At 58.0% G+C, this 27,351-nt stretch overlaps 1 protein-coding gene across 7 annotated transcripts in view; it reads left to right on the forward strand.

Annotated features, from left to right (window-relative positions):
- TBC1D22A (TBC1 domain family member 22A) overlaps positions 1-27,351 on the forward strand; it is a 257,858-nt gene that overhangs the window by 182,781 nt on the left and 47,726 nt on the right. For 6 of the 7 annotated variants that reach the window (XR_016037730.1, XM_055395960.2, XM_088837575.1 and 3 more), the window contains one exon: positions 12,767-12,894. Coding sequence is in view for 5 of the 7 variants with exons in the window: in XM_055395960.2 (XP_055251935.2) it covers positions 12,767-12,894 (128 nt within the window). In the remaining 2 variants the exon portion in view is untranslated. Of the gene's footprint in view, positions 1-12,766; positions 12,895-13,199; positions 16,883-27,351 lie in introns of all 7 variants that reach the window. The other variant, XR_016037729.1, reaches the window with a different exon arrangement.

Raw genomic sequence — 27,351 nt, forward strand, 5'->3', positions numbered from 1 at the left:
TGAAGTTCTGCACGGTTCTTCCAATAATACTTTATCTGATTCAGTATATTTAGCTGCTTGACAGCCACCTATTCACAGCACAGTTTTTTTGCTTATGTAACTGCATTTATGTACATTTGTTCTTAACTTTGCGGGGACATCTTTGTTGGATGCTGTTGGGTTTTTTTCCCTGCCAGCAGCTTCACACCTCCCCCCACCTCCCTGCACCCTGCCAGCCTCATTTGGATCTTTGAAGTTTGACTTGCAGGAGCCGTGAATTACACTTAGTGGTTCCTCTCCTGTTTCTCCGAGAAGGTGGATTTCACATTTCTGTGGAGGTTAGAAACATGTGGTTAGTGCTCATTTGTTCCAGGCCTGCAGTTTGGGAAATGCTTGAATCGATTTTCTCTGGTGCTGTGGTTCAGAAGCAGTGCATCAGAGATTCGCTGGGTGATTGTTTAAAAGAGCACCCATAGCAACCGAAGGAACCCCAGCCAGGCCTGGGCTTTTTAGTAAACCCCGTTCTTATTTTCCTGCGGCTTCTGAGGAGGGTGTTTTCATCCTGTGGTGGTTCTGTTTAAATGATCCGTGCTTCACGACAGAGGAGGCTCTGTTTGGTAGCAGGTTAAGTTGGGTAACCTGGCTGTAACTGTTCTTCCAGCAAGACGTGACAGAGCCTCTGTGACAGCCTCAGAAGAAGAGTTGCTGGGGCCCTTCAGGCAGAAAGTGTTGGAACGTGGAGGGTTTGGCTCTTTCTCACCAGCAGCCGCTGGCAGAGGCGTCCCAGGTCTCCTCCACTCGCTGTCCTCCTGAAGGACGGCTCTGTGGGCCTGGCCCGTGCAGGGGGCGCTGCGGATGGAGGGGGAGCTGTGGAGGGGTGGGGAGGCCGGGGCCACGTCTCATTTCTGGAAGGCGCTCCCCAGCAGTTCTCTGCTTTGAGTCACGCTTTACCCTACTCTCTGCTACCCCCAATCTTTAGAAAAAGTCTGCTCCATGACAGGAAGCTGGCGTGACCGAGGAGAGAGGGTTTGTCTGTAATGTAGGCCAGGTGGAGGGGTGATGGGCAGTGGCCTGAGAGACGGCCTGGGGGCACCCAGGCTCAAGAGAGGGAGGCTGGCTACTGGGAAGCGCCAGGGGAGCCACCTGTGATCTCTGAGCGGGCGTTTTAGAACTTCCCACAGAGGGAGAGATGGAGCCGTGAGCCACTTGCCTGGGGATGCAGGAGGTGAGGGCGGGGAGCCCTCCAGTACCAGGGGCGGGGGGCTCGGTAACTCCATCTCTCACCCAGGAGACCGAGACAGTGGATGAGATTATTGTTTGAAGCCAACAAACAAATTGGGTGGGGGGTAGAAAGAAAGAGAGAAAACAAGCAGAGAAAGAAGGTGAAAAGAAAGCAGATTTCTTAAAAGCATTGAACTGCTAACAAGGAGACAAAAATTTCCTGGCCCTCTTCTGTGAGAATGTTAGAACCAGAGAATTCTAACTTTGATTCTGTCTCTTTTTTTTTTTCCATATAAAATGGTCTACATATAGTCAAAGCTAAGTATATGTTCAAGACCTCTTAAGTGAGAACAAACAGAAACAGCAGGTGGCAAGGCCCACAAGATATCGAGTCTCTGTAATTCTTAAAAGCCCAGACTGAAGGCCACTATTGTCGAGGATACTTGTTTCCAGAAGAAATAATCCCAATGGGGTTTGTAGTTTGACAGCTTCGTGGAGGGAAAGGGTCGAACCCTAATCTACCTGAAAAGGGGAGTGCAGGAAATGTCCAGGTTCTTTCTGAGACCCAGGAGCCTGGCCCTCAGGGCAGAGCTGAACTTAAGGTGCCCTCTTGCAGTCTTGCCGACCAGGCTTACATCACCCGAGAGGACCAGGGTTGTTTGAACCTTGATTATGGCACTTCTCTACTGGAGCGGAGTGCTTCAGAGAAGCAAAGCAAAATCTTCCCTGAAAGACGCTACCAGAAAGTTGTTCATCAAATTGTTTCTCTGTTTTTTTTCATGTAAATTGATCTACACATAGTCAAAGTTAAATACGTGTTCAAAACCTCCTATGTGAGAACAAGCAGAAACAGCAGATGACAAGGCCCACGAGATGTTAAGTGTCTGTAATTCTTAGGCATAGGCCATGAATCTATTCTCTGTACTGTGTGTGAAGAAATATAAAATAGTCTTGAAAATATTTGCCCAGTTAATGAGAAACTACATGATTTTACATGAGAGGTGGAAAATATGATAACCAAATTAAAAAGTCAGGGTACAGATTTAACAAATTAGACGTGGCTATAGAGAAAGTTAGTGAAATGGAAGATGGATTGGAAGAAAATAGCCAAAATAAAGCATGGAGCAATAAGAATATGGATAATATAGAAAATGGAAGACATCAAGGGTGTGGCTAGAGGCCTCATATTTACTTATTTATTTAGAGTCACCAACTCGATGGACATGAGTTTGAGTGAACTCTGGCAGTTGGTGGTGGACAGGGAGGCCCGGCATGCTGTGATTCATGGGGTCGCAAAGAGTCGGACATGACTGAGCGACTGAACTGAACTGAACTGATACAGAGGAGGGAGAGAGTCAGAATTTGAGGAGATAATGATTGATTTTCCCGAACTACTGAAATAAGCCAATTCACAGATTGAAGAGCCCGCTGAATTTCTAGGAGAATAAAAAGAAAACTATCTAGACACACAGTAGTAAAATTTATTCGAAGACTAATTCTTAAAGCAGCTAGAGTAAAGGATTATTTTCCTAAGAGTGTCTGTATGAGAACTGACTTCTCAACAGAAGTACAAGCAGATATCTTCCATGCACTGGAAGGACTACAGCTGTCACCCTGGAGTCTGGAAAGTGAAAGCGTTAGTCGCTCAGTCGTGTCCGACTCTGCGACCCCATGGACTGTAGCCCACCAGGCTCCTCTGTCCATGGGATTCTCCGGGCAAGAACACTGGAGTCAGTTGCCATGCCCCTCTCAACATAGGGATCGAACCTGGGTCTTTGCAGGCGGATTCTTTACTGTCTGAGCCACCAGGAAAGCCCATGCATACTGGAGTAGTAGGTAGCCTATCTCTTCTCCAGGGAATCTTCCCAATCCAGGAATCAAACCGGGGTCTCCTGCATTGCAGGCAGATTCTTTACCAGCTGAGCTACTAGGGAAGCGCATCTGACCCCCACAGACAGCCTGTAAATCTCCCCGTGAGCTTCTCACCCACAGGGCACATCGTTTGTGGCCTGGCGGGGCTCTGGTCTGTGCCGTGCTCTCTTGGGGGCTCAGGCTGGTAGAGGAGCTGCCTTCAGTAGTTTGCTGGCCTGGTTTCTAAGGTGGAGGGAAAAACTTGGGGGGCTGTTCATGGACTCTTAATGCTTCGAAAGAGAGTGGTCCCCAGCGCTCAACTGCATTTCATCTGCCAAACCGAGCCACGGGCTGCAGTGAAAGTGGAGTTGGGAGGACGGGGAGGGGCGCGGTGGAGAGAGCGGGTGGAGGCGGGCGCGCGCCCTCAGCAGCTCTGCTCACGTCAGTCTGCTCCCTACTGAGGGAGTGATGCTTGTGCGTAAAATTAACAGTTCACACCAATCATTTAGTAATTTACTGCTTCAGTAATAAACATACGTTAACACGCCAGCGGGCTGATAGGATTTTAACATACAAAGCTCTAGAGCTGAATTTTAACTCCATGTTACACCTGGCGTGTTTACACACACTGAACGTGAAATTCCATAGTTTTGCAGTGTATCTGAGTGACACACCTTGCGCATTTATTATGTTGTCTGTTACATTCAAAGTTAACCTTTGAGGTTGCCGGTCCCTAGGGCCAATGGCAAGCTACTCCAGTACTCTTGCCTAGAAAATCCCATGGATGGAGCAGCCTGGTAGGCTGCAGTCCGTGGGGTCGCTAAGGGTCGGACACGACTGAGCGACTTCACTTTCACTTTTCACTTTCACACATTGGAGAAGGAAATGGCAACCCACTCCAGTGTTCTTGCCTGGAGAATCCCAGGGATGGGGGAGCCTGGTGGGCTTCCGTCTGTGGGGTCACACAGAGTCGGACATGACTGAAGTGACTTAGCAGCAGCAGCAGGGGCCCCCAGGTTCAGCCCCTGGCCTTGCTTGTGGAGAGGCTGCAGTCGGAGCCTTGTGGCTGGATCCTGGGGCCAGGGCCCCCCCGTGGGGCAGCCTCCACTTTGTATTCTGAGTTCACACATCTTTTGTGACACAAGATAATGTAAGTGGAATATTTGCCATATCTTTTGATGAAAAAACCATGAGATCCTATTTCAGTATTAAAAAGAAATATCTGAAGATAGCCTCAGCAGATGTGTAAATCTGGTTATGTCCATGCTGGTTTTTTTGTTTTCTTTTCTTTTCAGAAAACTGAAAATCAGATCTTAAAAGAATTGCTTCACAGATGAGCGAGTTGTCCCGTGGGGAATGAAATGGGCACAGAGAGGGGCGCCCGTGGGTGGTTTCTGGTCGGGGAACCCGCGGACACAGTGTCTGTCCTGGGAAGCCTGGGGAGGGGGTGGGAGGAGGCAGGCACCCCATCCCCAAAGGCGCGTGACTCCTTTGCAGACCACGGTCTTTGGGGCTCTGCTCTCAGCTCTGGAGGGACCATAAAGGAGAGATCTTGTCATTAGTGGTCCGGCCTGGACCGGATGGCCAGTGACTGTGGTCCAGAAGGAGCTCTCTCCACACTCTAAACCATCCCAAGGCTATCTGGGGAGGCTGGGACCACCCTCCAAGCTCTGCTTTCTCTTCCTGTAGGAAAAACCAGGAAGGAATCCTACCTAGGCTTAGCACTGTCAGACTTAGCATAAAGAGAACACTGACTTCAGTTTGAATTTCAGGTCAATAATGAACCAATTTTGGTGTGTTTGGTGCATTATTGGGCACTTACGGAACCCAGAGCTGCTTGGGGCAGGGCTGGGGCCCTGGGCTGGCGTGGGTCCCTCCCTCCCTGCCCTGGCTCCACAGCTTGTGCCCTGTGTGCAGGGCTGGTCTGCAGAAAGGCCGCCTGTCTGCCTGCCCTTCAGACGCTCTCAGCACACTCACCTGCTTCGAAGCTGCAGGAAGCAGAGGCCACGGCTGGCTGGGGTGAGGGCAGGCGTGCAGGCCTGTGTGAGGAAGTCCGCCCACCTGCCCGGATGCCCCTGTGCCCCGCGGGAGCAGACACCTGTCCTTGATGGGAGGCCCTGGAAACCCTTTCCTGGGGGACGTTGTCTTGGGAACTAAAGAGCTGGGGAACTAACAAGCTGGTGGGAACCCGAGGGACGGGTCGACCTCACACTGTGGGGGAGGAGGGAAGGGAGGTGCTGAATTTCTGTCCTGCTGACGGGGCTGCTGCTCCACGAGTGGACACGGCAGGCTGGTTAAAGGTCCGAGGAAGAATGGATGTGGGGCCTGCCTTGGGCTCCTCGGAATCGTTCTTGCTGAACGTCTCTGGCTTGTCCTGGACCACCTCTTAGCGCAGGGCGGGATCTAGAGGGTTCAGATTCCTGCTCTGCTGCCTGGCGGTGGGTTTGGTGGTGAGTCTAGTACCCTGGGAGAGTCAGTGCAGGTGAGATGCTGAGAATGGCTCCTGGCACATCGTGAACTCGGCCAACTCTGTACCTGCATTATGTCATCATTTTAATCTTACCAACTGCAGAGCTGGCAGGTAACGGCGGGCGGGTTAGCCCTCCTTGACTGGGGGTTAGTCTGGGGCATCTGCTTGGCCCAGCGTGTGGGGTCTGGCAGCAAACCTTCCTCGGCAGGTGCCTCAGCCCAGCCCAGGGTACCCGTTAGTGTGCCTGATACTGCCTCGCGAACCAGAGGCTCCAAGGGGGACACGGCCTGTCATTATTATTAGCAATTACACTTTCACCCTTAGGGGAAGAAGACACCCATGTGCGTCGATGGAGACTAGTCCTACCTTCTTGTGTTAAAGCCTTGATCTGCGTGAGCATTTTCCCTTTCCCTATGTTTTTAAATTTAGGTTAAATGCGATTTTAATGAAATTTCTCTGAAAGCTGTCTCGACTACATTGTAAGGTTAAAATTGACTTATTCTATCAAGATAGAATTCAGTTACAGCTAGTAAACTAGATTCAGCTTTATCACCACCCAGGTGAAAATATTTTTATTATCGCTACAAGGTGAGCCTTCAGAGAGCAGAGGCTAAATCAGTTGCCGGAGCGACCCCAGCCCCGTGGAATATTCAGTGAGCGGCAGGGAGCAGTACACGCTTCCCTCCCCTGCTGGCATCAGTAGGCCCCAGCCTGGCTGATGTGAGCGCGGGGGATGGAGGCCACGTCTCACCGGAGGTGTGGGCCCTAGGGACGCAGTGATGGGTACGGACGCCAGGTCCAGGAAGGCGTGTGGACGTGGCGGCCCTCCGTGGGCCCCTCCCTGGCCGTCTTCCTGTCCCAGGCCAGGGCATGGTCCCCGTGGCCAGCATCCTGCTCGTTCCAGTGACTGTGCTGTGCCCGCCTGGGGCCAGCGGACGGCCGGGGGCTGTGGGCTCTCACCCTCCTAGGAGGTGTCCAGTCGGCCCAACGTGCCTTCAGCTGAAAACCCACATGGCTGTGTGGCTGCATTTTGGGGAAGAGGGCTCCATTCAGTTCAGTTCAGTCACTCAGTTGTGTCTGACTCTTTGCGACCCCACGGACTGCAGCATACCAGGCCTCCCTGTCCATCACCAACTCCCAGAGTTTACTCAAACTCCCGCCCATTGAATCAGTCCAAAAAAAAAGAAAAAATCAAAGCAGTAGAGGAAGTTTCCTGTAGTCTAAAAAGTCGTGTATAAACCCACGGGCTCTAGTTCAGCCTCTGTCATTGACTGAACTTGGTTGCTGCTGCTGCTGATAATCATAAAGTAGTGCCGGCAGCTGGCATCTGTTAAGCGCCTGTAGCGTGTGCGGCCCCGCCTCCAGCTTTTCTCTGCAGCGTTGCGCTGCTGTTTCACAGCACCTCCAGCAAGCGGTGTGTGACCTTCTCCATGACGGGAGCCCTGCCTGCTCTCTGTCCCCCACGGACAGGATGGTCTCCATGTGGCATCCAGCTCTGGGACCAAACACGGGAGAGCCCACCCAGCTGTCTCCCAGCCACATGCGGGGCCCGTGGGTCCTGGCGCAGAGTCGTGTGTGCCCCGCCCCTGCCCCACGTTTCCCTGGGGAGTGGCAGCCTTTGGCCGTGCCATGGGAGTGCCTACTGCCAGGCCTCCACCTTCCTCGCAGGCCCCCTGCCAGCACCTTGTGCCTTCTGCTGCCCCGCCTGGGGGGCTGTCCACGAGGACAGAGGAGGACAGAAGGTCGAGCTTGCCTTCCTTGAAGGCAGACCAGATGTCCCTCTCCTGGCTTCCTGCAGGTGCCCGCGTCCCCACATCCCGGCCCCCAGCACAGCACCCAGTGTGCCTGCGAGCTCGGTAGCGGTCGCTGAATTACCAGGAAGGTGTTTGCTGCGCTTCTGGCTCAGGAGGGCGCCCCCAGCGCCTGGGGCCTCATTGCTTCTGTTCAGTTTGAAGATGAATCTCCTTGTTTACAGGGAGCCTGATTGGCATGGGGGTTAGAGCAGTTCCATGTTGGTTATTCTAGTCTCTGGATGTTCGGGGCACCACGCAGGTTTCCTCGGAGGCCTTTATTTTGCCGAGACTCTCCCATCTGCACCCTCTTGCCCGTTAGGCCGCAGGACGGTTGGTCGGACGGGTGGGTAAGCTCATAATCCGAGCCTGTGCACCGTCTGTAGAGGAGACAGAGCAGCGCTGTGTGTACAGGGCAGGCAGCGGCAGTCCCTGGCTGCTCGGTGAGGGCCGACCCTCCCTGAGACGTGTCCTGCCTCAGCGTGAACCCTCTGCCCCCCCCAACCCTCCCACCACTGGCCGAGCGGGGCCTTCCACACTGGGGCCCGAGGCCTCTTGGACCGGCTGGCTCCTCCCATTCACTGACCCGGCGCTGCTGTGGAGGCAGCATGCTGTCTGTGCAGAGCCTTGACCCCAGGGACCACCCTCAGATGCATTTCCCGGCACCCCCAGGGGCGTCAGATACTCGGGGAGGGGGTGATGCCTTGACCTTGACCCCAGGGACCACCCTCAGATGCACTTCCCGGCACCCCCAGGGGTGTCAGATACTCAGGAAGGGGGTGATGCCCCCTTGAGTGCTCAGGAGGACTCAGCTCTGCTGTGTGGGAGGTCCGGGCCAGCCTGCCGTGAAGGGTCCGTGGCTCAGCATCCCTGTAACCCTGCCCCCTGCTCCCCCCGCCGCCCCCTGCCCTCTGATCCCTGTCCCCCACCCCCGCCCCCTGCCTGCCTTTGTTTCAGGAGCCCCTCCAAGAGGCCCCCTCTGTGGTCCCAGGCCCCCGGGCTCAGGCCTGCTGGCCCTCCCGCCGTCTCCAAGGCCAGGGTGCTGTTGGAGCGAGCCAGGCTGGATTGCCACCTGGGGACCCTCCTTCCCCGTCTCTGTTCCCTCTCCTCCGTCCTTTCTGGGCCTCCGTGTCTCCCCAGCTCTTGTGTTTTCCTCCCAATTGAAGCTTGTTTTTAGATGTCCCGCCTGAGCCGGTAGAGAAGGATTACCTAAAATCAGGAGCCAACTCTCCTCCCGTGTTGGGGCTGGCTGGGTCCCGGGAGGGCTTTGGGGCTGGCGGCCGGCAGGTGGGACCATACTCAACTCCCCGGCAGGACTCGAGGGGCCTTTTAAGGCCTAGAGCTGAGGCATCCTTTGGCTTTGACCGGTGCGGACATTCTGTCCTGTGCGAGGACATGGAACATTAACAGTTGCTCCGGGAGTTCTTCCTTCCAGGCCTGCACTTACACCGGATCGTAAAAGACTCCCCGTTTAGAGGGAGGCCCTCAGATGGCCTTGCCACTGCCCACCCAGCCCGCTTGGAAGCCCCAGGAAGGAGGGGGCTGGGCTGTCCCTCGAGGGCCATGAGGCGGGTGGGTGCTGGTGCTAGACACATGCGCCCTGGCCTTGGTCCCAGCTCTGCAGGCCACTCTGGGACCACCTTCGGCTGCTCAGGTGGGGGTGTGTTCACCCAGGAAGCGATGATGACCAGCCCGGTGGGTGATGAGAGACGAGCGCCTGAGGTCCCGCTTGGCAATTTAGCTTCTTCGCTCTTTAATGTTGACATCTCTGTGACCCTCCACCCGAGACCGATGCTCCAGGTTTATTGCCAAACTGAGACCAGTTAATTAACTTTTAAGTGGAGACTTCCAAATAGAGCGGTAGAGCGATTCCCCTCGACCTTAAGAATTAAGAAGAAAGACTCGTCTTGGTTCTGAGTGTGGACCATCAAAGCTGGTCTCGAGATGATTCCCTGAAGCCATTTTTGTTGGTGGTTACGAGTGGCTGGAGAGAATGAGTGTCTTTGCCTTCCTCCCCGTAAAGATCCAGTGTCCCTGGGAAGTCAGGACACGAGTGGCAACCTCACGGGGGGTGGGGGGTGCAGCGTCCTCCTGCCCCCCAGTAAACCATCCGCCCTCTTAAGAGGCAGAGGAGGCACCTGCTGTTTCTGTGGAGGTGGCCTTGGGGTGGATCTGGGCTGTGGTCCGGGTGAGCCCACCTTCGGGTGGGTTCCCCAGCTGCTCCGAGCTCCCAGCTTTACCTGCAGTCATGCCCTTGTCACTGCTCAGGGAACACAGTGCAGTCCACCGTGCCCGGAGAACATTCCAGAAGCTGACTGGGGATCTGCACCCTGCTCTCCGGACACTAACTGGAGGTCTCTGTCCTGGCCTCCCGTCTGGCTGGGCTCTCATCTCCCTGAGGGAGCCCCCAGGCCAGGGGCCCAGACTCAGGCCAGCTCCCCACCCGACGTGGGGCTGGTGAGGTGTTTGCTGCGGGGCGCCGTGTTCCTGTGGACCAGGGTTGCGGCTCCTGGGCCCTGCCCTGCCTCCCCATCTGCCCGCCCCCCGGCCCCCTCCCAGCGGGCCCTCTGTCCTCCTGGTGGCCCCTGGGGGTGGCCGCGGCAGGTCTGTGTGCGGCCTGGGCTGCAGCTGCTGGGCTGGCCTGATGCGTGCCTTCCTCCTGCCCCCCAGTCCTCGGCCTGGGGGCCTGGGTGGCTGCGCCCTGCCTCTCCGTGGGCCCTGCTGCCTTCTTCTCACCGGTCACTCTTCCTGTGCAGCAGGCCCAGCGAAGGGGAGGCTGGGGGAGCCCGGAACGGGGGCCCGTGTCCAGTGAGGGGCTTTGGTTTTGTTCTTCGTCTTTTTAACTGAGTAGAGAATTGAAATCCCGCCCCCAGATCGAAGCCTGCCTGGGCCTCGCCCAGCAGAAGCGTGATGTCGTTAAGCCTGCGCTCGGCCTTTTGGGTGGACGGCGGGGAGGTCGGGGGTGGGGGAGCCCTGTGAGCGGTTTTGTTTGTCGGGTTGCTGCGTGTGAGTGGTTAGGTCTACTCTCCGGGAAGGTGAGTCTCAGCAGCATCTGGACACGCGGGAACCCTGTGTGTCTGTGCTCAGTCCCTGGGACACATGTCGTGTTCCCTCTTGGCGTGAATCTCAGGATGCGGTGCGTGTGTCTGGTTTGTTTTTATCGAGGAGATGGGCCGTCTGGGCAGAACTCCCTGCCTGCAGGCACCCCCGCCTTGGGTGCCGGGAGCAGCGTCCCGTGTGGGCTGGGCGTCGGGCGTGTCCTGTGACTCAGGGGCGGTGAGTGCCCTGCCCGCTGCGGGAGGGCCTGAGCAGTGACGGTCACGCCTGCCTGCTCACGCGTTGCATGACTCCTCTTGTTTACAGTGACGTGGAAATTTCGAGTCCAGAGTTATCACTAGCCAAGTTACCTTTACCGGTGACAGAGCATCTGCTCACAGTTACTTACACAACAGGAGAAACGAGTCCAGCATATACACTGGTGCCCGATGTATATAAGTGGGAAGTAACGGCTTGAGCTTAGGTGTCTGTTTTTCAGCACGTTCAGAGCAGGAAGCAGCCTCCCTGGACGTTCACTGTGCGTTGGGGGCTTGGGGGGTGGGGAGCATCGGTGCCCGGCCCACTGTATCCGTCTTCATCATTGCTTTCAAAGAAAGTAGGTCTTCAGTGAGGAGCGGCCACGTCGGCGTGATCACGGGGTGCCCGCTGCTGTCCTGGCATGGCTGCCCCTTCGGTCCCGAGTCAGCTGGGATGGCTGGGTCGGGGGCGGGCTGCCGGGCAGGCACTCCCCAAGGGTACCCCCCCGAGGTCCTGCAGAGCTCGTGGCTGAAGCTCAAGTCCCCGCTGGGTGGTCCCGGGGCTGCCCACTTCATTCCTGTGGGGAGTGCGGGGCTGCGTTGGGCAGAAGAGAAGCCCAGGCCCCTTCCAATGAAATAGATGACCTGGGGCTCGGAACTGCATTTTTCTTTCCGTCCTCTGAGCTCCTGGAGGGCAGAGTGTTGGCCTTGCCTTCTCTGTGGCTTCAGTGTCACAGGTGTTGGGGTCGTGGGGGCCCCCGTTCCATCTTGGAAAGAGCTGATCCGTGAGGAACCTCTGCCCATGTCCTCGTGGAGTTGATGCCGTGGGCCTCGTTCTGAAGACGCCCTGGCTGTGCCCAGGGTGCTGGCACCGGGAGACACCGGGCAGGTCTGTGGGCCCGAACAGCATCACGGGGCCTGTTCAGGACGCGGCGAGGGACAGTCCTGAGTCTGTGCTGCTGTGTGCGCCCTGGCCGGGCCCTCTCCCTGCCCTCACCTGGGCCCAGGCGAGCATGCTGTGGGCAGGAGCTGCCCAGCAGGTTGTTGATCCTGGCGCCCTGGCTGGGATGGGCTTCTCCGGCCGAGCCTGAGACAGGGCGGCCTCCCTGGCGCCTGGTGGGGTCGGACTGAGGCGGAGCTGCTGAGGAGAGAAAGGGCCCGTTTTGACTGTTGGGTTGGGTTCCTTTCAGTGACAGATGTTTCAGAAGTGTGTGTTTAATCTTCCAAATCTGTTTGCTCGCCCGCTTATGTTAGAAAAGTGCCACATGCCTCCCAGGCACTTAGGAGTTGTTTGTTCTCCCCGCTGGTAAATGGTTCCCTTTGCTTCAGCTGACGAGGCCAGTGGCCCCGCAGGCAAGGGGGCCTGGCCGGGGGTCCTGGGCAGCTCATCCATGGGCACTGCCCAACCCCTGCCTCTTGAGTCACATCCGACTCCGGCCCAGCTCCACTCCATCCACAAACGTGCTGGGCACTCGCCACACACCAGGCCTGGCTCCATGCCAGTTGCTGGGCTCAGACAGGGTCCTGCTCTGTGAGCGCTGAGGTCTGGGGTGGGGGGGACCCCGGGGGGCCTTTGATGGCTCCTTGGCCGGCGAGCCGCCGCCTTGCTGTGTGGGAGGAGAGGACGTGAGCCAGCGCCCAGGGCACCACAACCCCTAAAAAGTCACCTGGGAGTCGGCCCTGACTTCCTGATTATTAAAACCCCGCGAGCCCCGACTGTCCTGGGGGTGGGGGTCCTGAGTGCCCCGGGGCCTGGCCCCGCCCCCTTGCCGCCCACTATTCTCTCTGCATGGCCATGGAGCTCTGTGTGTGTTCTGCCACGTGTTTCCACGTGTCCCCCATCCTCTCGGACCCACACGCTTACCGTCGGGTCGGGCTCGCCCTACTCCCCTTCCTGGGGGTGGGATGCGGGGTCCGCCGACGGGGCGCACGTTCAGCACGTGGGCGCGTCGGGTCACCGCTGCCCCTGCCATCCGATGAGCTCCTTCGGGAGATGGTGCCGCTCTCAGAGCACAAGAGCCCTGTCCGTCCTGGCTCTGGGGGAGGTCGCTCAGGTGGGTGGAGGGCGTTTCTGGGCGGGCCCGGGGTCAGGGGAGGGGTGCGGTGGAGGCCGGCGGCTGCCCGGGCTCTGCTGACCCCGCGGGGCCTGTTTGTCTCTGCAGAGCAAGTGCACCGGCACCTGGACCAGCACGAGGTGAGGTACCTGCAGTTCGCCTTCCGCTGGATGAACAACCTGCTGATGCGAGAGGTGCCCCTGCGCTGCACCGTGCGTCTGTGGGACACCTACCAGGTGAGGCCCCAGGGCGTCTCCCCCAGGGCCGCCGCCCTCCCCCCCGGGGCCGCCGCCCTCCCCTCCGGGGCCGCCTCCCCCCCCACCCCCCCCACCCCCCCCCGGCCGCTGCTCCCCCCCTCCAGGGCCGCCGCCCTCCCTTCCAGGGCCGGCTGTGTGTACCCCCACGAGGGGCTGGGCCCCTTGTCCTCCCCCCGAGGGCCCGGCCGTGTCCCACCTCACGAGGGGCCACACGTGTCCTCCACCCCTCACGTCCTGCCACGTTCTGCCCTGGGTCTATGTGCTGCACTTGATTTTGCCTTCAGAATCTGTCTCCACTGAAGTGTGGTCTTTTGGAAGTCCATTTCTTGTCACCTGATCAGCTGAGACCAGGAGAAGAGCTTTCTGTCTGTCTGTGTCTGGGCTCCGTCCCACGGTTCAGTGGTGCTGTCTGGGTCTGGGGGCGGGCGTGACGGGGAAGCTCCGACTCCGGGGGAGCCCCGGCTGCGTCTGCCAGAAACACTGCTGCTCAGGACTCACCTGTCATCTGTGTTTCAAGTTACTTATGATAAAGATTTTAAAAAGTCGCTGACAGATGCGGTGTACTCTGAAATTTCCTCCTCTCCACCGATTTTGATGAAATTCATTTCTTCACAAGATTGAGTTTTCTGGAACAAACCACCTTTGTCCCCTCGAGAGTGGCGTTGCTTATTCTGACGTCTTGCCATTTTTTTGAAGCTGTTTGCAGAGGCTGCACCGGGGCTCCCACACGGTTTTTCCGCCCCACTCGCAGCGAGCAGGCGCCCTGTGTAGACTTGGGGTGGGATCCTCGCAGAGGCTGGGTCTTACTCTTAGCTCTGGGAGGCAAGGTTCTTCCTGCCCTGGACGTCAGCTCTTCATGGGCTTAGATGGGGAGCTGCCTGCAGAGTCTGGGAAAGGGGGCCCCAGGCTACGGACTTCTTTGCAGGGCAGGCACCCCATGAGGATGGGGTGGGGGCCCCAGGGCCCTGAGCAGGCTGGACGGGCCTTGCGCCTCCTCCGCGTCAAGCACGCCCTTGGCTTGGATGCTGCATTTGTGCCCAGGGTGGAAACCTTAGGCTGCTGCCCCGCCAGCCCCGTGCGCCAAGCTGCTTTCTCCCAGGACATGGAGAACAGCAGCCCAGAGCTGTGTTCTTGACACTGCCCATGTGCTTCATGCCCGACGGGGGGCCTGGGCTGTTTTGGGCTCTGAAGCTCTGGGTTTTGACTTTGCTCTTGTTTGCAGCCTGTGTGTTCTAATCGTGTTGGCTTCAGAGACTGGTCAGTAGACAGCACCCAGATCCCCCTCTTTGGTTTTGCTTTTCTAGGCACTTGGTGGCCACAGAATTTCTATCCACTTATATTTACTGGGACATAAAGCGTTTATTTGGGGGTGTTATTAAAGTGGTCGGCAGCCTGGTGGTATCAGACAGGTCTCGGCAACATCACAGGAAACAAAACTTAATATTCCATGAATTGCAAATGCTCTGCACTTGTGATGGGTTCGGCTGAGATCCTGGCCCCCCCTCATTAAGCACAAAGTTTTCTGTAGTCCTGTCCCCATTACGAATAAATTAGGTATTAAGTCAGTCGCATTTTGAGGAGCCGAAAATGGATCTGTGGCGTCTGTGGCCCTGCACCACTTCGCTACGACTCTTAATAGGTATTAAAACTTTAAGCACAATTGTGGCATCTTTATTGAGTTAATTTTCCTGAAATTAAATTTCATCATGAATTGACTCATTTGTGCCACGGACGCATTGTTGAACTGACAGTACCCTGGTCATAAACCTTTTCATATCTTAAAAATTGGGGGTATTTCTATTTTACAGGCCCAAGTAACCATGAAATTGTATTGCATCTTTTGGCAATGAAAATACATAGTAATCATGGGATGGCAATCGGGCGATTACCCTCCCCTAAACCGGGGTGTTTATTACCTGGGCCCTTACCGGCTTCTGCAAGTCCTTAATCCCTCACGGGGCAGCTGAGCATCCTCCTGGGACGCGTGTTGACAAAAGGTTACGGATTAGCACCTACCTCGTCCCAGGCCGTGAACTTGGCGCCGCGCGGCCGTGAACGATGGGTGTTAGTCACAGGGAGGGCAACAGGTGATTAAACAGCCCAGACCACCCAGAAGTGGCCCAACCGGCCGGGAGATGAGCCTGCTCCTGTGCCCACAGGCAGGGTGCCGGCTGCCGTGGGGGCTGTGGTGGCCAGGTGGCCCATCCAACTCCTAGAGAGCCTGGGCCGTGGGAGGGAGCCGGTGGACAGGAGGCATCCCGCCCTCCGTGTGGATTCTGATTTTCCTGGATGAGACAGAAGATTCTGGGTGCATGTGCCATGCAGCTTCGCGGCTGAGACCGTCCAGTCAGCCGGGATTCTTTCTGCCTTGCTCAGGTCCTCCAGCAGCTCACCCCCCCACCGTGGGCCCCCCAACCCCCCGTTCTGTGTGGAGAAAGCCTGGGCTTCCTCCCTGGCAAGCAGGGGCCGCACTGGGCTGCCAGCTGTGAGGGAGCACGTGGGGTTTCCAGGCCACATGGCTGCTCCCTGCTGCCACTTGGACCGCAAGGCCGAGCTCTGGGGCTGGCCCCAAGGGCAGCGGGGGCCAGGCCTGGGCCGCAGTGGGCCGGGCGGCCAGCAGGGGGACGGCTGACTTCCCCTGCTGACGGCTGACACGTTTAGGGAGCGCCTGACTCCAGGCACCCTGCCTGCTCGACAGAGAGCTGTATCAGCCTCCGCTCCGCCCTGCTCCCGCCTCACCTCCAAGCCTGCGCTCCGGCCTCTGCGGGTCTCCCTACTGTCCTTCATGCACCGTCTCTGGAGGGGCTTCCCCGGTTCCTCAGTCGTAAAGAACCCACCTGCCAATGCAAGACACGCAAGGGATGCAGCTTTGATCCCCGGGTCGGGAAGACCCCTCAGAGGAGGAAGTGGCGACCCGCTCCAGCGTTCTTGCCTGAGAGTCCCAGGGACAGAGGTTTGATGCAGGTTTGATCCCCGGGTCGGGAAGACCCCTCAGAGGGGGAAGTGGCGACCCGCTCCAGTGTTCTTGCCTGAGAGTCCCAGGGACAGAGGTTTGATGCAGGTTTGATCCCCGGGTCGGGAAGACCCCTCAGAGGGGGAAGTGGCGACCCGCTCCAGTGTTCTTGCCTGAGAGTCCCAGGGACAGAGGTTTGATGCAGGTTTGATCCCCGGGTCGGGAAGATCCCTCAGAGGGGGAAATGGCGACCCGCTCCAGTGTTCTTGCCTGGAGAGTCCCAGGGACAGAGGTTTGATGCAGGTTTGATCCCCGGGTCGGGAAGACCCCTCAGAGGGGGAAGTGGCGACCCGCTCCAGTGTTCTTGCCTGGAGAACCCCATGGACAGAGGTTTGATGCAGGTTTGATCCCCGGGTCGGGAAGATCCCTCAGAGAGGGAAATGGCGACCCATTCCAGTGTTCTTGCCTGAGAGTCCCAGGGACAGAGGAGCCTAGCGGACTTGGGGTTCAAAATTCGCCTTTTTGTTGGAGCTGCTTGACTTCCTCCCAGATCAGAGGGGTGGGTGTGCCTCCTGTGCGCCTGGGGTCCCCGACCCCCTAGACACTCGAGAGTGCACTGGGCTGCAGCCCCACTGTGCAGGTGGCGACAGGTGAGCAGCTTCTCCCAGCACCTGTGGAGTGACACCGCCCTCCCTGTGAGTGGAACAGCCCTCCCCCAGGGGGACCTGCCAGGGAGGGGACAGCCAGGAGGGGCAGTGCCGGCGGATTTCCTGAAAGACAGGAGATGAAAGTGCATTTTCTGGCTTGGGTTCCTTTTTTCCTAAGTGGCATTAGAGTGTCGGCCAGCTCAAGATTGCTTTAGCTGTTTGGGGTCTTCTGCGGTTCCGCACAAATTCTAGGTTTGTTTTTCTACGTGTGTGAACGACGCCCTTGGAGTTTTGATGGGGCAGGCCTTGAATGTGTAGACCGCTTTGGGTGAGAGGGCCGTTCCCACCGCACTCACTCAGCCCACGGGTGAGAAGTGTCTCTCCGTTTCTTTGCCTTCTCCCGCTACGTTCATCAGTGCCTTTAGTTTTCAGCATGCAGGTTTTTCCCTGCCTTGATTAAATTTATCCCCAAGTATTTTATTCTTTTTGATGCAGTTGTGAATGGGATTGTTTTCTTAATTTCTCTTTCTGATAGTTCATTGTCAGTGTACAGAAACGCAAATGACTTTTCTATATTGATTTTTTTTTTATCCTGCAACTTTCTTAAACTTGTCCAAGAAAAAGAAATGACGTTCAGTTGTATCTGGCTCTTTGCGACCCCATGGACTGTAGCCCGCCAGGCTTCTCTATCCATGGGATTTCCCAGGCAGGAATACTGGGTGGGTTGCCATTCCCTTCTCTAGGGGATCTTCCTGACCCAGGGATTGAACCTGGGTCTCCTGCACTGCAGGTGGGTTCTTTACTGTCTGAGCCACTAGGGAACCCCAACTTGTCCAAAGGAAATGAGATTAATTATCTCATTATGGCAGCCAAGATATGGTGCACCTGACCACTGTGTCCCGAGTTTACAGACTCTTCTTTTGGGGTCTAGCAGTGCTCTTGCCTTGATTTTTACATCCTCTGGAAAAAATTAGAAAAGTCAAAGTGAGGCCACAGATTTGCTTTCTGGACCTTGGCCTGACATGTTCCAAGAGTGGGGAGTGTTCTCCAGATTTCCAGTCCAGTTTCCTGTGACCTTTAGTTAATGACCGTGAGGAGGAGGCAGCGTCTGCCTGGGGTCCCGGGGAGATGACTCAGCGTTGCTGGCGAGGATTGACTCCTCCCAGGACTCTGGGGGCCCAGGGTTTGCCATCTCAGGACAGTGTCCTGGGCCAGCTGTTGGTTTTTTCTCACTGCGTGAGCATCAGGGTTCCCAGACGTTAACCTGGCTCCTCGGAGACCTCCTTGTACTTAATGGCTGAGTTTGGAGAGGCCTGCCGATCAGAGTACAGGCCTGACCTGGGTTCACGGAGCATCCAGGCACCCTTGCTGGCGCCAGTTGCATTGCTGTAAATAAACCTGCGGATGGTGATTAAATTCCCAACAGGCCTCCTTCCTTCAATGCTTGTTTTCTGAAATTCTGTATTCTTTTATTTCACCATGAGCGCGTGTGCAGAAGCTTTAGAGAAGAGAAGACTCTCCCCCTTGAGAGCCTCCCACTTGACGTACAGAGAAGCTGTGGAAGATTGCTGGTGTTTCTCCAGTCTTTAGTCTCAGCAGTTTTTTAAACATAATACCGTCCCGTATTGCGTATGACCGTGCGCCCTGCATTTGCTATATTGTCCCGTCGTGATTTTTTTCTTTTTTTTCTGTGTTAGTTCCTAGTCTTTTCAGCCAGTGCCTTAAATAGTTGCATGATATCCTGCCCTGTGCATGTATTCTCGTCTGCTTGAAGGTGGTGGCTGGACCTGCAGTGTGATTTCGGCTGTGAAGTGAGGTCTCTCTGTACTGAGAGTCCCTTTAGAGATTCACGGGGTGGACGGTCCTGACGCCTGCGAGGGTCCCGGAGCAAAGTGCTCTGCGGGAGCGAGAGGCTCTCCCCGCCCCCGCGTCACCGGGCCGCCCGTGAGCGTGGCGTCTCTGAGTCCGACTAGGCGGCCGGCGGCAGCTCCTTAACCTGTTTGTGTCTCTGTGCTTCCTGTCCAGTGTCTCCGATTCCGGGTGCGTTTTAGTAGCTGCCGTGCAGTGTTTGAAGATAAACTTTCTGTTGGTCCGTGGCTCCCTGGGCGGGTATTTGTAAACTCTGGGGATTCAGTCGCCTGCACCTACCGCTGCCGCCCACCCCAGGCTGGTCCGTAGAGCAGGCTGTTGGGAGCTGCTGGGCAGGGTGGCGGGCGAGCCCCGCGGACACGCAGGCCTCCCCACGTGGTGGCCGTTTTCCCTGTGTTTTGGAAGAAGAGACCAGGGTTCTGAGACGCCGAGGTGCGTTCTCTGTGGGTCTCGCCTGCCATCTGTGGCCACTGCATGTGGGGTGCTGCGGGCCCCGCTCCGAAGGCCTGGCTTACCCCGTGCGTCTGCCCCCAGGTGCAGCCCGGGACTCTCTGCCGGGGCGGCTGAGGCTCTGCTGGGCAGAAGTGCCGGCCAGCGCATCGCAGTTCTGGCCGCAAGGCTTCCCCTCCTCTGCAGGCCCTGGAGTCGGGTTGCGCCTGTCTCCCTCGCCCATGTGATAGCGGGCAGGGCAGAGAGCAGCAGGGACGGGGGTGGGGGTCAGCCCAGACCTTCCCTGGCTTCCCCCCTCCCTGCTCCCACGGCCTCTTCCCGTGAGCCTCTGAGAAACCTTGACTTTGTGTCTGCTTCTCATGGAGCTCATTCGGGCTGTGGGTACAAGGGTCCATTCGAGCCTTCCACTTGAGCGCTGAGTTGTGTTTTCACCCAGCTTGAGCTCAGCTGTGTCCATCATCTGGCGATGCTTGCACACCCCAGGGGCTGGACGTAACGTCAGCTCTTCTGGGGACTATAAAGAATTGTGGTTTCCCTAAAGGGTTTGTTTAAGTTATTTATTTATCTGCGCTGTGCTGTGCAGGCCTTCGCTCCAGCTACATTTGCTGTCAGTCCCTCAGTCTTGTCTCTCTGTGACCCCATGGACGCAGCGCGCCAGGCCTCCCTGTCCTTCACCATCTCCCCAAGTTGGCTCAAGCTCATGTCCACAGAGTCGGTGATGCCATCCAGTCGTCTCATCCTCTGTCGCCCCCTTCTCCTCCCATCTTCAATCTTTCCCAGCATCAGAGTTTTTTCCAGTGAGTCAACTTGTTGCATGAGGTGGCCAAAGTATTGGAGTTTCAGCTTTAGCATCAGTCCTTCCAGTGAACACCAAGGATTGATCTCCTTTAGAATGGACTGGTTGGATCTCCTTGCAGCCCACGAGACTCTTAGGAGTCTTCTCCAGCGCCTAGTTGTGGTGTGTGGGCTTCTTGCAGCAGCTTCTTTTGCTGGGGACCACGGGCTCAGGAGGGGCCGCGCGTGGGCCCCCGGGCCGTCCTGGAGCACAGGCTCAGTGGCTGCGGTGCATGGGCTTAGTTGCTCCGCTGCACGTGGGATCTTCCCGGACCAGGGATCGAACCCGAGTCTCCTGTGTCTCCTGCATCGGCAGGCGAATTCTTCACCTCTGAGCCGCTGGGGAAGCCCCCTAAAAGGGGGTCTTACCCTCACTGTTCAGAGGCCGCCTCTCCCCTGAGGGGCGAATTCCAGTGGCGAGCAGGTACAGTTTCTGCCTGAGTCTCAGTCACCGCAAGTGGTCTCGGGTCTGAAGGTGCCCACCTGGCGGAGCCAGCATGTTTTCCTGGCTTTATGCTGTAGTGGGGGCTGGGGAGGGGTGGTCTTGTTACTGTTCTAAAGGCTGAGTTTGAAGATGACAGTCTGCGACTCACCCATGTGTGGGCCGTGGGTCCCGAGTGGAGTGTGGCTCCTCTGTGTCTGGTTCCCGCTCAGCTGCTGGGCTGTGTCCGCTGCTGGGACAGAGGCCTGGGCGTGGGGGTGTGTCGGGCTGCCTGGCCTCCAGCGAGAGCGCGGAGGTGGCAGGCATCACCCCGAGTGGGACTCTGGGGTGCTGGAAGCGGACCCTCTCCTGGACGGGACTGCGGCAGTTTCTGCCTGCTGCCCAGGCGCGCTCTGTGCTCTCATGGGCTCCATGTATCACTCAGACCAGGATGCCAGCAGCTAGCACCCCCCACCCCCCTGTCCTGAGCAAGGGCAATGGGCCCCCCAGCCAGGCTGCCCCGCTACTCAGAATTTCTGACTCTGTTTTGGGGAAAAGTTGCTGATGGTTCAGCAATCAAATACTTGCGGGATTACACAGCAGGGAGATGCTGTCAGAAAGGGGCGAGTGATTTAGTTATAGATCCGCTCAGCAGCCCACGCTTTCTGGATGCTTCTCTGTTGTCAAGTGTGAGTCGGGCCTCCGGCTGCCACTGGCCCAGCACCCCTCGGATTTCGGATTCAGTTTGCGGATGATGACAGAGCCAGGCTGTTGTTGGCATTTCACCGTCGGGGGCCTGTGTCTGCCCACTTGAAATATACCTATGACCCACAGAATGACAGCAGGGTCGTGTAAGGGGCCTGTCGGGATGTCTGGAACATGAGCCCCTGGAAGGCGCCGGCCTGTGTCCGGGCGGGTCCCGTCCAGACGATGCATTTTAGGACACAGGGGTGCACTACCCGACTTCCTCCCACCGCTGTTCTGGGCAGGTGGGCCCTCCACCACCCCTGCTCCCCGCTCTTCTGGCTGCCGGTAGCGGCCCCACTTTCCGTGGTCCCATGTTCCCGGGGCTGTGTCCTGTCCGGTGCCCTGGCCGTGCCCTCTGCCCTCACAGAGGCTCTTCCCCGAGAAGTGAAGACAGCTCAGCCCTTGGGACAGCCCTCCCCAGGGTTGGCTTGTCATCTCCTGGAGCTTCACACTCACGGAGCCCTCGCAGGACGTGCTCTTGGTCTGGCTGCTCCTGTGCTTTGTAATTACCTCGAGATTGAGTCATTTTCATTCTGCATTGTGAGTGAGTCGGTGCCTGATTATTGCTGAGTTCTCTTTTGCTGTAACAGACTCTTCCCTTAGACTCCCCAGGCGGTTCCTGCCCCGTCTCGAGGTCGGGAGGTATGATCAGGCCCTCCACCCTCCTCCCTGGCCACTGGGCGGAACCTGCGAAGCTCTCTGGGATGGCGATGCTCAGAGCTGGTCCCCATGCGGCCCCTGCATCACGTTGCTGGAACCACGTGTTCTCCAGCCACCCCGACCCTCGGCCTCAGACTCCCGGCTGGCCCAGCCCCTGTGTCCCCGCACCCGCTCCAGGACGGCGGGGAGGCTGGGACTCGGTCCTGGAGGTTGCGAGGAGACACAGATGCCTGCTGTCGGCAGGACCCTCGGCTCCTGTCCCAGGCTGGGAGCAGAGCGTTGGGTTTGCTTGAAGTCCCCATCTGTCCACAGGCCAGCGCTTCCCAGCCGCACGCTGGGAGAGCATGGCCGAGCTCCTGAGAAAGAGATCCCGCTAGGTCTGTGTGTAAAGGAGGTGTGCCCAGAGCCCCGTGTCTCCTCCTGCCTCCTGGACCTGGGGGCCCATCAGGGCCTGGGACCAGAGACCCAAGGGCCGGGTCGGCCCTGCCTGCCTTGCCCCGGGGGCCTGGTCACCCTCCTGAGGTGGAGCTGAGCAAACCTGAGTTTCTTCCTTTCGGTTTATAAACTTGCTCTAGTTCCCAGGACTGGTGTGGTCCAGGCCCACACACACCTGTTTGGAGCACCCTGTCCTTGCCAGGATTGTGCCTAGTACCTGCCATAAGGAGTGTGTGTGTGTGTAACCTCCAATTCATGCACAGTGAGTGGGTGTGTGTGTGTGTGTGTGACCTCCGATCTACACACAGTGAGCAGGAGCTTGCCTTCCAGAGGATGTGTCTGCTCTACCACAGCTGACAAAGCAAGCAGCTGCTCACAGAGAAATACCTAAATATGCATGAAGTCCTAATTATTAAAAAAGTATTGTGTTTTAGCTTCTTGAATATTAAAAAATGGGAATATAAATGCAAATGCAGTTTAATCAGCCCCTGGGACCCTTTGCACTCAACTGATGATTTGTGACAGCGGGCTCCCTTCTCGGGGGGCCAGGGGGGACACAGCGGCCACAGGCGGCCTCCGCGTGCTTCTGTATAACTGCAGGGCCAGGCCCTGCTCCAAAGACCAGCAGTTCCTCGTTGCTGGCTTTTCTCTCCGCCTTGCACAGGCCACTTCCAGACGCCCGGCATCTGGTGGTGGTAGTTGTTGGTGGAGGCGCGTGGGGTCAGAGTCTGCCAGCATGCCTTTTCCGGACCTGGGTGCAGATCCCCAGCCCTGTGCTCTGAGGCCCAGCGGCCGTGGGTGTGTCCACGGCTGGCCCTCGGGGTGGGGTGGGGTGGGGTGACGTGGGCCGTGACACCGAGCTCTCTGGTTGTAAGCCTTGCATTTCTTCTTTGGGAGGGGCTTCCCAGGTGGCGCTTGTGGTAAAGAACCCGCCTACCAGTGCAGGAGACGTGAGAGACGCAGGTTCGATCCCTGGGTCGGGAAGATCCCCTGCAGAAGGGCATAGAAGCCCACTCCAGTGGTCCTGCCTGGAGAATCCCATGGACAGAGGAGCCTGGCGGGCTGCAGTCCATGGGGTGCAATGGAGCTGACATGTACCCACCCCCCGGGTTTGTGGCCTGGGCTGGTGAGTGCACCCTCCCTTCCTTGGCCTCCAGCTATGAAAGAGCGCCCCTCACAGCGCCTGCCTCCCCCTGGGTGTCTCATGCTGGGGTCTGTGCTTTGCCCCCCGTGTCCTGCAAGCCTGGAGTCTGAGCCTCCTCCATGTGGGCACGTGGGGCAGGCCCTCGCGGGGCCGGCCTGAGCAGGGGGCAGCACCGCCCGCTTGCTCTGCGTGGACACAGGCCCTTGAGATGCTCCCAGCAGCGTGGGGAGCTGTGGCCAAGCCCAGCCCTGTGCCCGGGCCCGCAGGGAGTGAAGTGAGACTGGTTCTCACGGACAGATCTGCCTGCAGGGGCCTGCGCGGGTGCAGCTCAGCTTACGGGCGAGTCTCCTCGGGGACCTGGAGACACTTGCGGAGCACGGTCTGAAGGGAGAGCCCGGGCGTCCTTCCCACAGGCCTGCGGGGACGGGACGGGGCTGGCTGTGACTGTGCAGTGTGTTGGGTTCCCAGGTCTCAGGGACCGACCCCCCCACCCCCACCATACACGGCGCTCACAACCTCAGACGTGCATCCTCTCAGGGAGGAGGCCATGACAGCTGCTTCCAGTGTTCTTGCCTGGAGAATCCCATGGACAGAGGAGTCTGGGGGGCCCCGGTCCGTAGGGTCGTTGAGAGTCGGACAGGACTGAAGCGACTGAGCACACACATCCTCTCACAGGCTGGAGGCCAGAGGCCTGAAGTCTGGTGCCCGTGGGGCCGCTTCCTTCTTTTTCTGTTTGATCCCAGTGTGCGGCTTGTGGGCTCTGGATGCCTGACCAGGGCTTCAGCCCAGGGCCGCTGCATTGGGAGTCCAGAGTCTTAACCCCTGGACTGTCGGGGGGAAGTCCCAACAGTGGCAGTTTGTTTAGTTTTCTGGCCTCGTACCGAGCGGCGTGTGGGATCTCAGTTCTCCGATCAGCCAAGGCCTTGCTCCTTCTGGAGGCTCTCCCGGCCTCCGGGGCCCCCAGCAGTCCCCAGCATTCCCTGGCTGGTGGGCGCAACACCCCAGTCCTGGCCTCAGTCACCACGGGGACTCCTTCCCCATGTGCCTGCACCACCGTTCCCTTTTCTGATACGGACCCCCAGTCTGTGGCCTCAGCTCAGCTGCATCTGAAAAGACCCTGTTTCCCAGCAAGGTCGTGTTCACAGGTCCCCCGGGGTTGGGACTTGACGATGGCTTTTGGGGGACACAGTTAAGCAGATGGGCTGTCGTGGCCCTGAGTATGGTGGGTGTGCTGGGGAGGAACAGGTACTGGTCTGTCCCTCGGTTCCATGCAGAGCAGACCAGTGCTCAGTGCACCCCGGGCGGCTCCAGGGCTGGTCTGGCTCCTCCGTGAAGGACAGCTTGCTTGGCCTGTGGGGTCATGTGTGCTTCAGGAAACACGGGACCAGGAGCACAGAACTGCTGCCCAGCGTCTGCTCAGATTGAGCTATTCGGCTCATTGTGGTCCGTGTCAGGAAGGATTAAATGGTTCAATCGGATCCATTTCGCCTGATGGCATTTTAAGTACAGAAATGGTGCTAAATTTTCAGGGGGACAAAAAGTCCTTTTCTTATGGCTGTGACTGCCCTGTTATCAGCAGACCTCCGTGGCTTCAGGGGCCACCCGGGCCCTGGCCTGCCCAACAGTGGCCCGAGCTGAGCCCCTGCGCTGTCTCTGTTGCCGTGAAACTGAAGTTAGGCGCATCTGGGGTTCCGTAACTGAGTTGCCTCGAGGGGCTTTGTCTCCATTGTCCTTGGGGTCCCGGGTGCGATAAGGTGTCAGGAATGAGCTGCTTTTAATTAAATTTCACAAGAGAAGAAACATTAACTCTAGAGGCGTCTTTTTTTTCTGCAGCTGACAGCGTCTTTAGAAACACGTGCCACACACGTTCATCTCTGCCATTATGAAGAGGCAGTTCTCAGGACCTGTCAGTGCTGTCGGGCAGGAGGGGAGTCTCAGTTAGCAGTGAAGGGTATTGTTGACTCTGACCTTAGCCCTACCTCATTGGACAGATTCCTGGAGAGTCCTCAGATTCCCCCCTGATTTCAGGGGCGGCGAGGTTAATGATCTGGATGCCTCTGCCTTGTCCTGCCCTCTGTCTGCACCCAAGCACCGGGACGGGTTAGGGGAGAGCCTCCTTCCAGGCAAGATTGCTCACCAGACAGAGCCTCATCCTAAATGTGACGGGCCTTCTGTTGCCCAGTTGTATCCCTGTCTCCTGGGGCCAGGAGCCTCCAGGTTTCGGTGTTTGGTCTGAAGCGAGCAACCTCAGGTCCTCAGGCAGAGGGCCCGTGGACCCCTGGCCACTTCCTGCTCCCTTGTTGGAGTCCACAGCCGTCCCGCTTGTCTGGCAGCAGCGTGTGGTGGGTTTGGGGCACAGAGGCTGAGTGGAAGGATCCTGCAGAGATGCTGAGCCGCATTGTGGACCCACTGACTTGGAGAGCCTTGGACACTTGTGAGGACCAGGGCCGATCGATGACTGCGCCCGGGGACCAGAAGCAAGGCCTTGTCCACAGCCACCCCGTGCTGGGAGGTGTAGGACACAGGGAGAGTGTGTTCAGCGCGTGTGTGCAGGACAGTTACTGGGATCTCAGAGGGCTGAGCTTGCCTGGGGCTCACCCCGGGAGTCTCCCATGGAGCAGGTGTGTCCCTGGGGCCGCAAGGAAAGCCCGCCCACTGACCGGACTCGACCTCAGAGCCCAGCAGAACCTCTGCTCTTGCCCCGGCCCGCCCCACCTGGTGGTTTTCGAGGCTTGCTCTGGACAGGTGATTGCAAAGCTCTGGAGGTTTCTGTTGTTTTGAGTTGGGTGGCACTGTACCTGCAGGCCCTCTGCCCGTGTCCGTGTCCCTGCTTGGCCCTGCCTGGTGCCAGCCCATTTTAAAATCTCCTCCAAACCTCCTTCCCGGACTGTAGAGGAGAAGGCAGATGCTAGAAGGTGACCCCAGTACTGCTCTTTCAGGCGTTAGGTCAGATCCTGCCTCCTCCCTTGCTCATCCTAGTGCTGAAGCGGTGAGCCCTGCGGGGCGGGGCTGGGGGAGGGCAGGGCCTGCAGAGGAGGTATCAGCACACGCAGGGCAAACGGGCATCTCTCCTCCCCGAGAGGCAGCCCTCTGTGTGGACACAGTGCAACCTGAACTCGGCCGGCGCAGAGCGGGCCAAGGAGCTAGCTGACCGCCGCCAGGTCCTCGGAGCTGCTTCCAGAAGGCCAGGCCTGTCCTTTCCAGCCCAGGGCGGGGGGAGGACTGTGTGCATCCTCAGGGGTCAGGCTGGAGCAGGAGAGGTGCTGGGCTGGAGCCAGGGCCTCGGCAAAGGGCTGAGGGTCTTAATGGAGTATCTCGAAAGAAGCAGACCACACAGACACATGCACGCACACAGACAGCCGTGCCTTTCTTAGCATTTCTCCTCTTAAGGCTCTTCTGGGTGGATGGTGGCATCTTCCGGTCTTGTCTCTCCAGAGCACACTTGTCCATCTGTCTGTTCGTCCCTCCTTGGACTGGTCCTAGTGCCCATGTGTATGTGTGTGTTAGTTGCTCAGTCATGTCCGACTCTTTGCGACCCCATGGACTGTAGCCCACCAGGCTCCTCTGTCCATGGAATTCTCCAGGCAAGAATACTAGAGTGGGTTGCCATTTCCTTCTCCAGAGGAGCTTCCCAACCCAGGGATCGAACCCAGGTCTCCTGCATCGCAGGCAGATTCTTGCTCGTGCCAGACACAAAAATACAAGGAGGCAGCGCCTCCCGACTCGGGACCTTCGGGTGCGTGGGGACAGAGGGCGGGTGCCACTTTTATGCAGCCGTAGAATGTGCAAGACGGGAGCGGCTGGGAGGTGGCTCTGGCCTCCTGCCCCTTATATCCCTGCAGGCCAGCAATGGGGAGCTTTGCGGGCAGAGGTCTGGGTGCCAGGCTGCGGGGGCAGGCACCACCTCAGGCCAGGTGGGCCCCCTGTGCAGCCCACCTTCGGGGAGAGGACCGTGTTTCCCCAGGCCCTTCCTCCCCTTTGCCAGCATCTTTGGGGTACAGCAGCATTGTACTGGGCCTTCAGGGGAGCCCGCCTCCCCCAGGGAAGGGTACACGGCACAGCAGTGTGGGACAGGGAAGGGGCAGTGCCTCCAGGCGTGGCCATGGCCTGGTTGCGCCTGGCAGTCTCCCCCATGCCTCGTGGGGACTTCCATGAGGGACGCCTCCTGGGCTGGATGAACGGGAATCATGTCCTCAAGTGGAATCCGCAGGGTAACTGTCTCTCAAACCCTGGGGCCAGAAACCCCGGTGGTTTCTCTATTCATGGACTTGTGTTG

The sequence above is a fragment of the Moschus berezovskii genome, chromosome 6 (genome assembly GCF_049115385.1).
Source record: "Moschus berezovskii isolate FMDL1 chromosome 6, NW_MosBer_1.0, whole genome shotgun sequence".
Classification (NCBI taxonomy): Eukaryota; Metazoa; Chordata; class Mammalia; order Artiodactyla; family Moschidae; genus Moschus; species Moschus berezovskii.